Source organism: Sitophilus oryzae, unplaced genomic scaffold (genome assembly GCF_002938485.1).
Source record: "Sitophilus oryzae breed Bouriz unplaced genomic scaffold, Soryzae_2.0 scaffold_465_pilon_pilon, whole genome shotgun sequence".
Classification (NCBI taxonomy): Eukaryota; Metazoa; Arthropoda; class Insecta; order Coleoptera; family Curculionidae; genus Sitophilus; species Sitophilus oryzae.
This window is the reverse complement of record NW_022147046.1, coordinates 956802-971460: the sequence shown is the minus strand read 5'-3', so window position 1 is coordinate 971460 and position 14659 is coordinate 956802. Positions and strand designations below refer to the sequence as shown.

Below are 14659 nucleotides of genomic sequence, written 5' to 3'. Positions count from 1 at the left end.
TAGTCTTCTTATTCAAAGAGTTAAATAGTTCCAGCCCTACTAGGTGGTAGTACAATTAATTTTTAGGTTAAGAAGTTGCTACTAGTTATTGCCAGATGGCGTTAAATCAGAATTTTTTTGTAATTTCCATAGTTTCCAACGGCCATTGTCATATTATTGTCAAATTCTCAAAAAATATTGTCGTTGTCATAGTATTGTCATAGTAATGTTGTCGTTGTCAATCATAATATTATCAAATAAATGATTATCAAAATGTTTTTCAAACTATAATTTGTTATATGTGTTTTAATTAGACAATTCCTTTTGTTTGTGGCCCTAAAAATATAATGTAAGTCTTTTATTTTTGCCATCATTTAAGTACTATATATTTACTCCATTTACAAAACTTAGGGCGTATTAAGCTTGATTTTCATGATTCCATAGTGTTTTCGCGCCACTTTTCATCCTTAAATATTTTACTTCATCCCGTCAACGGACCCGTTCATACGATAACGGACGTTTTAACACTTTTTTAATAAATTTAATCTAACCTTAATAAAAATATAAGTAAAATAGCAAAATCGTTATGGAAACGAAAATATAAAATGACACCAACGTATATCCGATAAACGGAGGCATGAAAATGCTATAAATTTTAAAAACTGCGTTATTTTCTAACTAATCAAAGTCTTTAAATTCTACCAATAAAATTAATATCGTGTCAACGTATCGTCGGACAACGGATGCATGAAAATCAAGCTTTTTACGCGTTGGTCTTGTTTTATTATAATAAACGATGTTTAAATATTTCACTTAAAAATAAAAACTTTAAACAATAAATAATATTTCACATGTTTGGCTTTAATTTTATTTAATAATTGTATAAATTATACTGTTAAATCTTATTTTTTTACACATCACAACGAAACTTGTTATTAGTATTGTTGAATTTGTGTAAAAAATAAGATTTGATAATCAAATTTAATTATTTTAAAGTAAAATTCAATAAATAGGCTCATTTAAAAAGCCCGCGCTTCGATCCATTTAAAACAAGCCCTGCTCAATAGATGGCACTTCTGTAGGACCATTTTTCAGTATGGTAGAGTCCATTCTTTTTCTAACTAGGTATATTCTTTGGTTTTTAAACCTACCTGACCATTGACTGGTGTTTGATAAAGTGTTTGATTGATTGTTACCTGTTAAGGTTTTAATTTAAAAATAGTTGCAATCTTTTTTAAATTACTCAAAATCGGCTGATTCAAAATTGTTCAAATTTGGCATGTGTATTTACCATACATAAAAACCTTTAAAAAATCTATTTACGACTTCGATGTAAAATCAATAGGGGAGCCAATATTTGAACAGTTCAAAATTTGCATGGGATTTCCTATGTTTATAATTACGATGCACCACCCGGTATAGTAATATAATAGAAGAAAATTATGTAGGGGTGTGAGGGTAGGTTTTCGCCCTTCCCGTAGCTAGCTGCGAAAGCGTTGAAATCATGATTACAAAATCCCGCTTAAGATGGGCTGGTTTCTTGCATTCTGCATACTTGCCCATCTTATATCTTAAGCTGAATTTTGAAATCCAGCTTAAGAAACCGCCAACCAAGATCTCTGCTTTACGGTGACCTTGTAAACAGTAAGAGAAAACCGAGTGGACAACTCAAAAGGTACAGGGATATTTTTTACGAAAACTTAAAGGGGATAAACATGCAGAATTGGTGGGAAGAAGTGGGTAAAGTGGGAAAAACAGTAGGAAGAAGCAGTGCACAATAGAACGGAATGGAGAAGAATTGTAAAGTCAGTTAAGAACGACAACCAAAAAGTAAAGAGGCAACAAAGCAATAAAATTTTTGAATGTCCGGAGTGCGGAAGAGAGATAACATCATAAACATCACGTATCGGGCTTTTCAGTCACAGAAAAGCTCATGAAAGAAAACGCCTTGCGTAACCATCTTCTGATGCGTGTCAAATACTCGTCAGCAAGTAATGGAACTATGTATTTTTCTTCATTTTAGAAAAAGTCAAAGGTTTAAGCAATTAGTAAAACATTGGCATCCCAGATATCATTCAAATCAGAATAACAGTTCCTACAATATCTTAAAAAATGTGTTCCTTTTTTTTTAAAGTTTGATGACCTCTAACGGGCAAACGAAGCAGTTTCTTAGAAGTGCATTGTGTCCAATGAACTCATTTTGATTCCAAAAATACGTAGTAATTGTCTACTGTACTATGTCTAAGGAATATATTACTTTAGTTTGAAAATATTTTTTTTATTTAGAAGGTGATTTAAAATGATTTTTTTTTATTTTTTTATTTTTTAACTGAGTATCACACTGTAATCCATGTACAAAATGAACAAAGCTAGAATGAAAGATGTGGTAATCTTATAAGAATAATAAAGCTGGTGTTTTACGAGACCCTTAAATCCTATCGAAATGGAAACCCTACCCTTTCCCTTAAAAGCGATAAAGATTTCTTTATTTGTCTTAAAACTCCACAGTATCGGATTGCCTTTTCTTTATTGCAAAGTTTTTTATATTTAAATGAAAAAGAAAAACGATATCCAATTTATACAAAGATTTTTTTAATATTGTTCGATTATCAGAGAGAAGTAAAAAATGGATAGCGATAATTCTGTGACTGCTTTTATCGTATTATGCTGAACGAATGCTAAAACGACTCTCTAACCTAATTACATCGATCTGCTACCTATCGGAGTGCCGTTTTCTAAAGTTAGGTTAAGTTTTTTATTTTCAGCTTGAATTTTTCAAGTCGTTTTTAAATTTTCCTTTCTTTCGATTCCTTTCTAGTCGATATGTCAACACTGGGCGTCGAACAAGCTGAGATGCTGGTAATTTCTTGGTATTTGCGACTGATTATCGATTGCTACCGGCGCCGGCGGCGCTCAAAATGTTGGCATTATTTTTTTAAATTTTCAAAATTAAATAACTCGGTTATTATCAATTTATGTTAAAAATAGTAAAGAGAAAATATGTTTCTTTTGGCCAGATCTACAACTCCTTAAAATACTTGCATTTATTTCTGGGACACCCTGTATAGTTAAAATTAAACTCTAATGATCACAATAACTTTGAAATAGAACGTTTTATACACTTTTCGGTATTTTTTCAATAAAAACGGCTAAAATTTTCTAAAACCATCTAAAATCCAAGACAATTGTAAGATTTGGCGGGAAGCCGAGCTTTCCAATCTAAATTTATTTCTTTTATCTATGATCCACAATACAATGTCAATAAGCCAACTACGAATGCCGCGTCGGCATTCGTAGAGATTCGGTGACACCACGAACAGCACCAAAACGAGCGCTCGTCCTCTTTGATGTGTGGAAATTTACCGACTGCGAAAAGACGAACTAGTTGCCAACCCATTTGAAAAACTACAAATTTCCCATCCGCACTAATTGCAGTTTTGCAAACCCTCGTTTGGGGAATTTGCCTAAAGGAAATACATATATTTCTCAAAGTTTTTATAAATCTAGAGCATAATTAATTGCTTCAGAATTTTTTTGAAAAATATCTCTGTTTTTCTAAGACTCCTCTGATCTTATTGATGTTATCTGCTAATAAAAAAAGACCCTAAATAGTTAGTAAATTGATTTCATAGATTATATTAGGTACAACCTAGGCTGCTTTTTGAATTAAACAAAGAGTTATAAAACAGAACCGTTCTGCTTTTTTGCCAGGCCATGCAATTAAACTAAATTTTAATAAACGTGTCGCCTAGTGTATCCTATAATTACTTTTTCCGGGCGTTATTTTTTTTGCTTCATAACGAAAGTAGTTGCACGGAAACATAATATAAAACCATAGTGTTTTAATTAGAATTAATATATTTTTATACGAAAAAAACACGCACGGTGACATAATATTTAAATTATTAGACATTTCTCGACATCTTTTAAATAGAAAAATATTAATTTACATATCGCCATAACAATGTAATAATAGTAAATTTATATAATATTCGTAACTAAATTTTAGCAAAGAGAAAAAACGACTGCATATAGTCATTGCTCTATGACATAATATTTTAACTATGCCTCTTTTGGTTAGTTAAAACATTATGTCACAGAGCAATCACTATATGATGTGACCAAGAATCTTTGAATTCTGAACTAAGTAATATTAAAACCGATTTGATTCAGAATAGTTCTGCAAAATCTCTAGACAATATTATATCCAACTGCGATCCTGACTCATTGGTGCGCCAGCCTGTGGAGGATGCTCTCTCTCTCTCTCTCTCTTGAAGATTTCATATGTGAAAGGAATTTCGGAGGAGATCAGGCGAATAGCTAAGCAGTATAAAATTAAAACTGTTTTTAAGTCTGGGGCTCTACTCTAAGAAGTATGTTAACAAAAACAAAATTGGAATCATCAAACCAAGAGAAAGAGTGCATCTACCAGGTACCTTGCGAGTACGGTGGGTCGTATATTGGAAAGACGACAAAACATCCTCTACATATATGACTAGACGAACATAAAAACATACGCAAAGAGGTGAAACAATGAACTCGGGTATTGCAGATCATGTATGGTCCAAGCACCATAACATAAAATGGTCGAAAGCCCGGGCTGCCCACAAAAAAACCCACTGGAAAAAAGCGCAAATTTAAAGAGGCCCTATTCATTTCTAACAATAATAAAATCTTTAGCAATCCAAGTATAGAAATTTTAACAATATGGAAACCACTCATAAAACGCTCCAATGCCGGTATTCTTAGAGGAGAACCTCATGCTTGTTTGAACCCAACTAATTCACTGGTAAATTGCTCGGCTCTAGTATATAAGCTCAGTAGTTTAAGGATTTAGGTTCACACTTCATAACGGTCAGTGATACTTCTCACCGAAACGTTGTGTAAGCAAAATAAATGAAGACAATATATAGTAAAGAAATTCTTTTAGTTTTAATCCTGAACCATTACATTCAAAGTAACAATGGAAGTCATTCTAGACCTAACACAACTGCACATTATTGTCAGATGATATGCCACTGTGACAATGATTAGAAAAGTCATTGACGGAAACAGTACTGGGAGAATTGTCAGCTCAGGGGCTTGGAACACCCTCAAAAGGAAAATTCCACTTCTTGAACTCCCAGTGGATGACATACCAAGAATGTACAACTTTGAAAAACCCCTCACTGTAGCATTGAGCAATAAAAAGGATTGGAAGAGAGAAACGTTTGCTCAGCAGGTAAAAACCATACCATAACGTGATGAAACAGTTATAATATTATTTAACTTAAATATATTTTATATACAATACAAAAATATTAAAAAATAGAGAGGGGGTATAATAGATTTATTAAACTTTATATTTGATTACCCCCATGTTTAACAGTTAAAACAGTATGGAACAAAGAAACCTCCTTTTTTACAATTTAAAACATTTATCTAAAGAATTTTCATGACATTTTCTAAGCGAACAATTCTTTTATATATCGTACAAAGCTACTATAATAAATTCTTCATCATTCGGTACAATAAATAGCTAAATAAAAGTACAGAGATATATCTCTTTTCCGTTGAATTAAACAAAACAGCTCTTTTGTATTATTTCTTTAAAAACACACACAACTAAAATATTTTCTTGATAAAATTATAGTAAAAGCACAAAAAGCATTACTTTGCCTTTTATGTTAACAGAATGCATAATTTTCGAGACTACGACAGTCGTTTGGCTTTAAATTTCGACCTGACATCAAACAGGCGACCCGAAAAGGCCAAACGCAGTTCAAAGAAACCAAATAAATTCAAATAGAACATGTTAAAGGTCGGCTGCATCTGTTGATAATGGTTAGTAAACCTTTAAACATTCAGTCGACTGTAACGAGTAGTTTTAGATGGGACTGGACAGTTTACATGTACTTTTTGTTGCGCTTCTGGCATTAACTGGCTAAAGCTTTAAATAAAATACTGAAAAAAAATATAAATATAAATTTGTACAGGGTGGGTCAAATTGGACGCTTTTAATTGAAACACCCTTTTTATAAGAGATAGACAAAAACTCATATCGGTGTCTGGAGATCAATTTTTACCAAAAACATGACGTTGAAAACCGCATATCGATATCTGCTACCGTTTCGGAGTTACAGGGTCTTTTTCTAAAATGCGCATTTTTAACAAATCGCTGTAACTTTTTATCTATGGAAAATTTTAGTTAAAGCACCTTTTAGTGAATAATTTAATGGTTTAAGTGTATTTTTTTAAAATTAATAATTTAATAGTTATCAATAAAAAAATTGATTTTTTATTTATATATTTTTATTTAACTGAAAAGAACTTAAAATTGCCTTTTCAAATATAATACGCTTGATATTTTGTTATAGTCCCCGTCGAAATACAGAATTTTTAAAAGTTTGCCACTTTTATCTAGTAGGCTTTGGACCCCTTATTAATGATCTGTCCCTAGGAACTCAAAAACATATCTTTCCAGCAAAACGAGGGACCGCTTCAGAAAGCTGAAGTTATCAGCAAATTTTTGCAGCCAATTTCGAGAATAATTGAATAGCTAACCAAGATCCCAGCCATTGGCCGTCAAGTCAGCCGGACGGATTTTTATCTTTGCGGAAGAATAGTGGTTCTTATTTTAAAATTACCCGTGTATGATCTAGACAAGAATTAGAAGTACTTAGCGGTTATGCGAGGGTATATTTCACCCCAATGAGTTAATAAATTCCGCGAGAAATGTTGAAAAACGGTCCCGTCTGTCCATAACAGAAGACCGTCGACATGTCGAACACCTATAGCAAAATCTTATGTCTTGGTTTATTATTAATTTTTATTGTTATTAGATATAGTTTGAATGTGTTGATGTTGTTAAATATAATTTAAATTGTTATAAAATTCTGCATCTCTCATTGCAAATATTATTTTCGTTTTAGTTGCTGCTCAGAGCTAGAGTTTTTTGCATTACAGTCGGCGCCGTTCAAAGCCTACTTATTCAAAGTGGGCAAATTTTTAAAAACTCTATATTTCGAAAAGGAACCGAGTAAAATATCAAGTATGTTATATTTCTGGAAAGGTAATTTTAAATTATTTTCAATGAATTAAAAATATGCTGGGTGTCCCAAATAAAAAATCAAATTTTCTGTTGATAATTCTTAAATTATTCATTTTAAAAAAATTATACTTAAACCATTAAATTCTACGTAAAAAGGTGATTTGAAAACGTTTCACAAAAATACAAAATTTTCCATAGTAAAAAAGTTACAGTAATTTGTTAAAAATGCACATTTTTGAAAAACAACCCCGTAACTCGGAAACGGTAACAGATATCGATGTAATGTTTTCACCATCATGTTTTTGATAAAAATTGAGCTCCAGACACCGATATTAGTTTTCGTCTATCTCCTATAGAAAAGGGTGCTTCCCTTTAAAAGCGTCCAATTTGACCCACCCTGTACAGTATTTTTGAAAAGAAACTACGCTTAAATATCAAAGTAGTAAACTCTTTCTTAATTTTGAAATTATAGTGTAGATTATTTTAATTTAAAAAAATTGGAACAGAGGAATAAAATTTCTGATCATACAGTTTATAATTATACATTTTAAACAATATCGTACAATTTACCAAGTCGACAATAAACTTCCTTTATACTGTAAAGTTATTGGAATACATTCTTTATTTTTATGTACAGAAATACGTAGTGCGATACCTGGAAGCTTAGGTAGAGATAGTATAAAGTTTGTAGGACTTAATGTTGTAAATGTAGGACTTAATGTTTTACCTGAAACTCCAGAAAGTGAAATAAAAATAATCAAAATACGATCAGAAAGTTGAAACACACTGTATATTTTCTATTTTTTAACGACTTTTTTCTTCTGACTTCAAATATATAGTTTGTCTATATTTCATTCAACCGTTTTTGAATTATGGTTTGGTTTATATAATTAATGTAAATAAATTAATGTAAAAACTTTTATAAAATATTATTTTTTATAAAAAATGATTTTTTCTTTATTCAAAAAAATATGTGCCTTTTTTATTTGAGATCGTTTTACTCCGACATTTATAAACTACATGTTTTAAAATATATTTTTCTTATAATATTTATGTTTAAATATCAATAATAGATAGTCACAAATCCAAATAAAATTAAAATATTTTGTTTTCTGTGAATTATTGATGAATATCGATACACAGGGTGGTCCGAACTGTATTCCGAAAACTTCGGTAGCATATTCTGCAGATACAAATAAGTAAAAAAAGTTCGTATAAATGTATGTTCTAAATTGCTTAGTTTCGGAGATACAGGGTTTAGAAGTTTCTTTTTTATTTCAATTTTTTCCAAATAATTTCTGAAGTAACGTCAACACACACTGCTCATTCACGCCGGTTCGAGGCCGGATGAGATCGGATGATATCTCGAGTAAAAGTCGATTTAAACACTTGCCAGTCGGTAGGCCATTTACCATGATATGGCTGAGGACCGCGGTTCGGATTCCGCGTAAACAAAGTAGGAGCCGTCCAGATTAGACCTGGCAGCAAAATGGAGACGTTAACTTGAAAACTAGAACTAGAAGTAACGTCAACATTTGGATGAAAATTGGGGTCTAAGAGTTTTTTGACATGAGAAATTTGATTTTGATGTCAATATGACTCCTATTTGTAGGGGGCGCCACCTATATGTATTTTAACTGTTTTGAAGGGTAATAACTGTTCATACCTGTATAAAATTACTAAGTGAAAAAATATACACTTTCGTGATTTTTTACGTAAAAAATGTCTCTTGGTAAAAATTGCTACAACTGTTCTCAAGATATTTAGAATGAAAGTAGTTAATACATGTCATTATTGACAAAAAATAAACATGTTGAGTAGATAGTTATTTGACTGAAATTATAAATTCGTGAACTTTTTATTTTTTTAAATTTATCATATCAAAAAAATTATGATAAAACAGTTTCTGTTGAACTTTTGACACAAAATCATTTCAAATCTATGATTTCAGTCTAATAACTATTTAGTCAACATGTTTAATTTATGTCAATGATGACAGGTATTGTTAATTTCGATTCCAAATATCTCGAGAACCATTACACGTTGCGATTTTTACCAAGAGGCTTTTCTTACGTAAAAAACGTTGTAAATGTATATTTTTTTACTCAGCAGTTTTATGCAGGTACCGACGAAAAGTTATTACTCTTCAAACCAGTTAAATTATTAGGTGGCGCCCTCTACAAGTAGGAGTCATATGGACAACTAAATCAAATTTCTCATGTCAAAAAACTCCCAGACACCAATTTTCATCCAAATATTGACGTTACTTCAAAAATTTTTTGGAAAAAAAAGAAATAAAAATGAAACTCTACAGGGTGTAGGAGTTCTCCAAAACTAAGCATTTTAGGACATACATTTATGCGAACTTTTTTACTTATTTTTATCTATAATATATAGATTATAGAATATGCTGCCGAAGTTTCCGGAATACAGTTCGGACCACCCTGCATATTGAGTAGACCTGCCTCTTTGAATAAGAAGACTAAGGAAGGAGCATAATGCTATCCATGTATTCATGCATGGTGGGCGGAAAAGCCACCATAAAAGCTCTCTAATGGTGGGGATCCTTGACAGTTCTGTTTGACGATTTATTTGACACATTTGAATTTGATTTGAAATTTTGTGGATTTGTCAGTCTTTACGAAGCTTATTTTATGTTATTTATTATTTATTCTACTACTGATAGTTGTATAAAGGTAGTAAATCTAGATTGAAATTGTGGCAGAACTTAAATTAACAGTGACACTATCGCGATTTATCGAAAAAGACTCTAAAATAGTTGGTTGTGTAGCGTGCGGTAGATCTCGGCAAAAATTGAGTGATATAATAGAACAACTTTTCGCTAGTAAGTGACTATATAATATACATACGTGTAGTAAACCGATCATTTATGAAATTCACTTAAATTAACTAAATTATATATTTTTCTTGCATTTTAGCTTTTATTTATTACTTGTCAAAGATTAGATGTCAAAGAATTTAGATACGTTAATTTGACTTACCTGCTTCAGTAGCGTATCGGATGTTTGTGTTAATAAATACTTATTATAACTTATCTATTTTTATTAGAATTATATATTTTTATAACAATTTTAATAATTACTGTAACATTTATTCACAACGTAAAATAAAACAACAAATTATTGAGTCTACCCCACGTCTACCCTACATCATAGTTTTACATTTTTTAAATAAAATTAGAACGACACTGATAAACCGGAATTTAAGTCGGCCATATTTGAGGCCCATCGCGGTGTACCTAAGATTTTTGATATGCTCCTTCCTTAGTCTTCTTATTCAAAGACCTGTCTATACGCGCGCTGTTACTGTTCTCACTCCGATCAGCTGCAGACTGACGGTGTTCTATTATCGACGAGTCTGACTGTTTTTATTAATAAATATATTGTTTTCACTATTACCTTGCAAAGTTTCAGCATTCAGAAATCAGTTTGAGTCACAACATTTTTTTGACAACGCGTTTGAGGTAGCCCAGACGCTTTGTGTCCACATACTGCTCTGTCTGACTGTTATATTTTTGTTTTACATTGCATTCGACTGTCATCTACAAATTTTCAGCCTTCAGAAAACACCTGGGACACCTTGCGCGCTTCTCAGCGCAAGGTGTCCCAGAACTGAAACTGCTGACTGTACCTTTGATTTTTAACACTAAAATACAATCGATTTTGAAAATATGACCCTTAAAAAAACTCTTGCATGATTTTGCACCCGGCTCTCTTACTAATAGGTTCAATTTCTTAGAATTACGAAATATACTTTCAAAATCGTGTAAAATCAAGAAATGACTAATAAAATATGTAAATGTTTACTATAACCGCTAAAATGTTACCACTAAAATTTGCCCTTCCATTACCCAACGCAATTACCAAGTTTAATGGAGTAAACAAAATTATAGACGCTATGCCCAGTGCACTTTAATACCGGTTTTAGACAAAAGTTAAAACTTTCATTCGCGCGTTGCATAATTGCATAAGCTATGAGATGCATTTTTTAAAATTCTTATTTAAAAATATGCGTCTCATAGGTTATGCAATTATGAAAAATACAACATACTAACATTGTTGTTAATATGTTATATTTTTATGATTCAATGATTCTTCAATAATTTCATACAATTCCGGGTACGTCTCAAAAGTGGCTCACCCCCTATAACTTTTTTATTTTTTCAGATAAAAATACGAAATTCGGTATGTTAGTATATGACATAAATTAGGATTGATTGAGCTGAGGAAAAGCGAGAGTTATATGTCAAAGCAGAGATTAACGATGAGGTGAAAAACCACCAACGACGAGGTACCCATCAAAAATGGCAAGAGGAGTGGGATACATCCGACAAGGGAAGGTGGACTAGAAAGTTAATACACAACGTGGAGGACTGGACAAGTAGGAAACAAGGAGACGTGGACTATTACATTACGCAGTTTCTTTCCGGGCATGGAGTCTTCATGGACTTCTTGCACAGAATAAAGAAAATACCAAATGGCAACTGCATGTACTGCGACGAAATCGACGATGCCGCGCACACGTTGTTCTGTTGTCCGAGATGGGAAAACGGAAGGTCTACCTTATTGTCGGATGTAGGAATGTTAACTTCGGACACCTTGATTATGAAAATGACTAAAACTAGGGAAATATGGGGAAAGGTAGGGGCATTTATGAAAGAAATAATAATAGAGAAAGGAAAATATGAAAAGGCAAGAAATGTGGAAGTATCCTAAAAATAAATAGAATAGAATATAGATAAAAAATAACATAGATAAGATATAAACCCCAAGATCACGTACAAACCCGAAGTAACGCCATGCGGCGGTTCGGAGAGGAGGAGCTGACTCCTCGGAGGTGGACTTTTTTAGTGGGTAAGACACTGTTTGGAGTTCGTCTCTATGATCGTCTCTCTCGAGATGGTGATGGGAACGAACAACACTCGCCTATAAAAGGTTTTTTTACCACCCCCTCAAAAGAAAAAAAATATACCGCTAAAATGTTACAACTAAAATTTGCTCTTCCATTACCCAACGCAATTACCAAGTTTAATGGAGTAAACAAAATTATAGACGCTATGCCCAGTGCACTTTAATACCGGTTTTAGACAAAAGTTAAAACTTTCATTCGCGCGTTGCATAATTGCATAAGCTATGAGATGCATTTTTTAAAATTCTTATTTAAAAATATGCGTCTCATAGGTTATGCAATTATGAAAAATACAACATATTAACATTGTTGTAAATATGTTATATTTTTATGATTCAATGATTGTAATGCACCCGGTATATCTCCTGTTCAATTTGGACAATAGTTAAATAATGTAGAACTAAAAAATTCATATTATTTTTTTAAAATCTTATTAAAATTGAAATACAACCAACTAAAATAAAATTTTATGTGTAATCCAAGTCCAGAAAGTAAATGAACAAAAAACTGATGAAATAAATGTAATTTTATACCTAGGTATCTTTATCTAAATAAAATGCATTTAGAAACTAAACTTACCTGGGCTATTTGATCGAATCTTCCAAAAAGTTCGTTTAATGTTTTCACCAAGTCACTAGCAGATAGCTGTTCACTCAACGGTGTAAAATTTACAATATCTGCGTACAAAATAGAGACATTGTTGTGCCGCTGGACGTACATTTCGTGAAAGGTTTGGGTCTTGTGCTCCGAACAAGCATCCGCCATTTTTAACATAATACTTCTTTTAACCTGTAACAGCAAATAACTCTTTAATGCGAACACTAAACAAACATTACCTAAATATTAATTCAAGCAAGGACGTTTTCCAAAAGTAAATAAAAATTTGTCAGTTTTTGAAAATCTTTAATCTATGTCTTTAATCTACAAATAAATGACATTTGGTAAATTGATAAAAAATCAAATCATTTGGATTTACTTTTAATCTTTAGCATCTTATAGTTATTTTTTATGCAAGACGATAAAATGGTATTTTATTGTCGACCGAAAAGATTAATTCACGAGCGATGAAATCGCGAATGAATTAATTTCGGGAAACGATAAATCAATTTTATCGTCGTGTATAAAACAATATTTTTTTCCATAGCGAGTTACGTTTTAAAAAATATTCAGAAATTATTATTTCAAGGAATTTATTATGAGTAGAAAAAATATTGTGCTGGGTTGGCGTTGGTTTCTATGTAATTTGGCAAATAAATAAAGATGTGTGGCTGTGACTTTAGTTGTCAGTTTTGAGTCAATATTTTTTAACTCTCTTTCGTGTCGATTGCTGACATGGTACAAAGAATACAAGGTATGATCAATAGCGGCTCCAATTTCGTTCAGTTCGCGCATACCACCTGTGACGTCACTAGGAAAATAATGAATAAATAAAAAATAAAGAAAGTTGACACGAGATCTGCATTTTTTGTATTTTTTAGGGCTGTGGTTAAGAATTGCTTATTTTTCCTGACTTTTTAGTTCGTTTAATTTAATAATTACTAAAACCAGCAGTTCCAAAAATATATTTAAAAATAAAAGACAAAAATCGAAAATATGAATTATCTATTAACATGGATTTGGATGATAATAGGTAAGAATACTAAATTTATTTCGATATTCGGTATAAAATTGTTTATTAGGTTTTTAGTTTGCGATGTTTATGGGGACAGAGATGAGGATATCTATGGAAAAGTAACCACAAGAGGAATTGTTACATCATTTAAAAAATGTTGGGAAGTTGATTGTTTCCCATCGAAAAGTAGTTTTTTTGCAGATAGCCAATGCAGATGAATGTATAGTAATTGTAATAGAAGTAATTCCAAGGGTGAAATTTATTATAATTAGTGGAAGTAACTCCAAGGGTGAAGTTTATTATAATTAGTGACCTGTGCTTCTTTTTATATGTAGATGTTTCAGGTTTTGAGAATAAATCGGTTGAACGAAACCCACAATTTAGAGGAAGTACTTGCATACCCAGAATATGCCCATGAAGGATTATAGCTCAAATTTCCTTTAATGGTAGGCAATTATTCAATACAAATTAACTTTTTAAGTGACTGAAATATTAAATAATTTACAATATGGTATATCACTGTAAAAATATATTACTTTTAGATACAATTAGGGCCCGATACATTTCAAAAAGTAGAATATTATTTTATATTAAATGAGGTATTGTACCAACAATCAATTTATATTAATACCGGAGATTAAAAAATAACAGAATAAATAGTTCTTTTTTTATACTACAAAAATAAACTATAGTATACAACAGTGTTTAAAAAATTAAATAAAAAAGTTATGACCCGGCCGAGATTCGAACTCCGGTCTCTCGCTTCCTATCCTGACTCTTCACCCACTGCTCCAAAGTAACTTGCTTAGCGATAGTTCAATGACGTTTCAATAAACAAAAAAACAGGTTCATTACAATATCTCAGCGATTTGAATTGGCGCACGGAGCATGCTGACCAATAGCGCCTGTTATCACCTGTGACGTAGCGACCAACCTGCGCAATATCATACCTTGTTTTCTTTGTACCATCGATTGCTGATTGAATTGGAGCCAGAAATGGCTCAAAACAAAATAAGTAAATTGCCAACAGATATTCAGGCTGAAGCGACAAACGCCATATCCAAACTACTTCCATTTAAATCCCGAATAACTTATGAAAAGGAATACAA

The 14659-nt window shown here is 31.8% G+C and overlaps 1 protein-coding gene across 1 annotated transcript in view; it reads right to left on the bottom strand.

Moving 5' to 3' along the window:
- Window positions 1-14659, bottom strand: part of LOC115885861 (adenylate cyclase type 2-like) — a 373787-nt gene that overhangs the window by 168248 nt on the left and 190880 nt on the right. The window contains exon 6 of the mRNA XM_030904883.1: window positions 12518-12727. Within this exon, the coding sequence (XP_030760743.1) occupies window positions 12518-12727 (210 nt within the window). The remainder of the gene's footprint in view (window positions 1-12517; window positions 12728-14659) is intronic.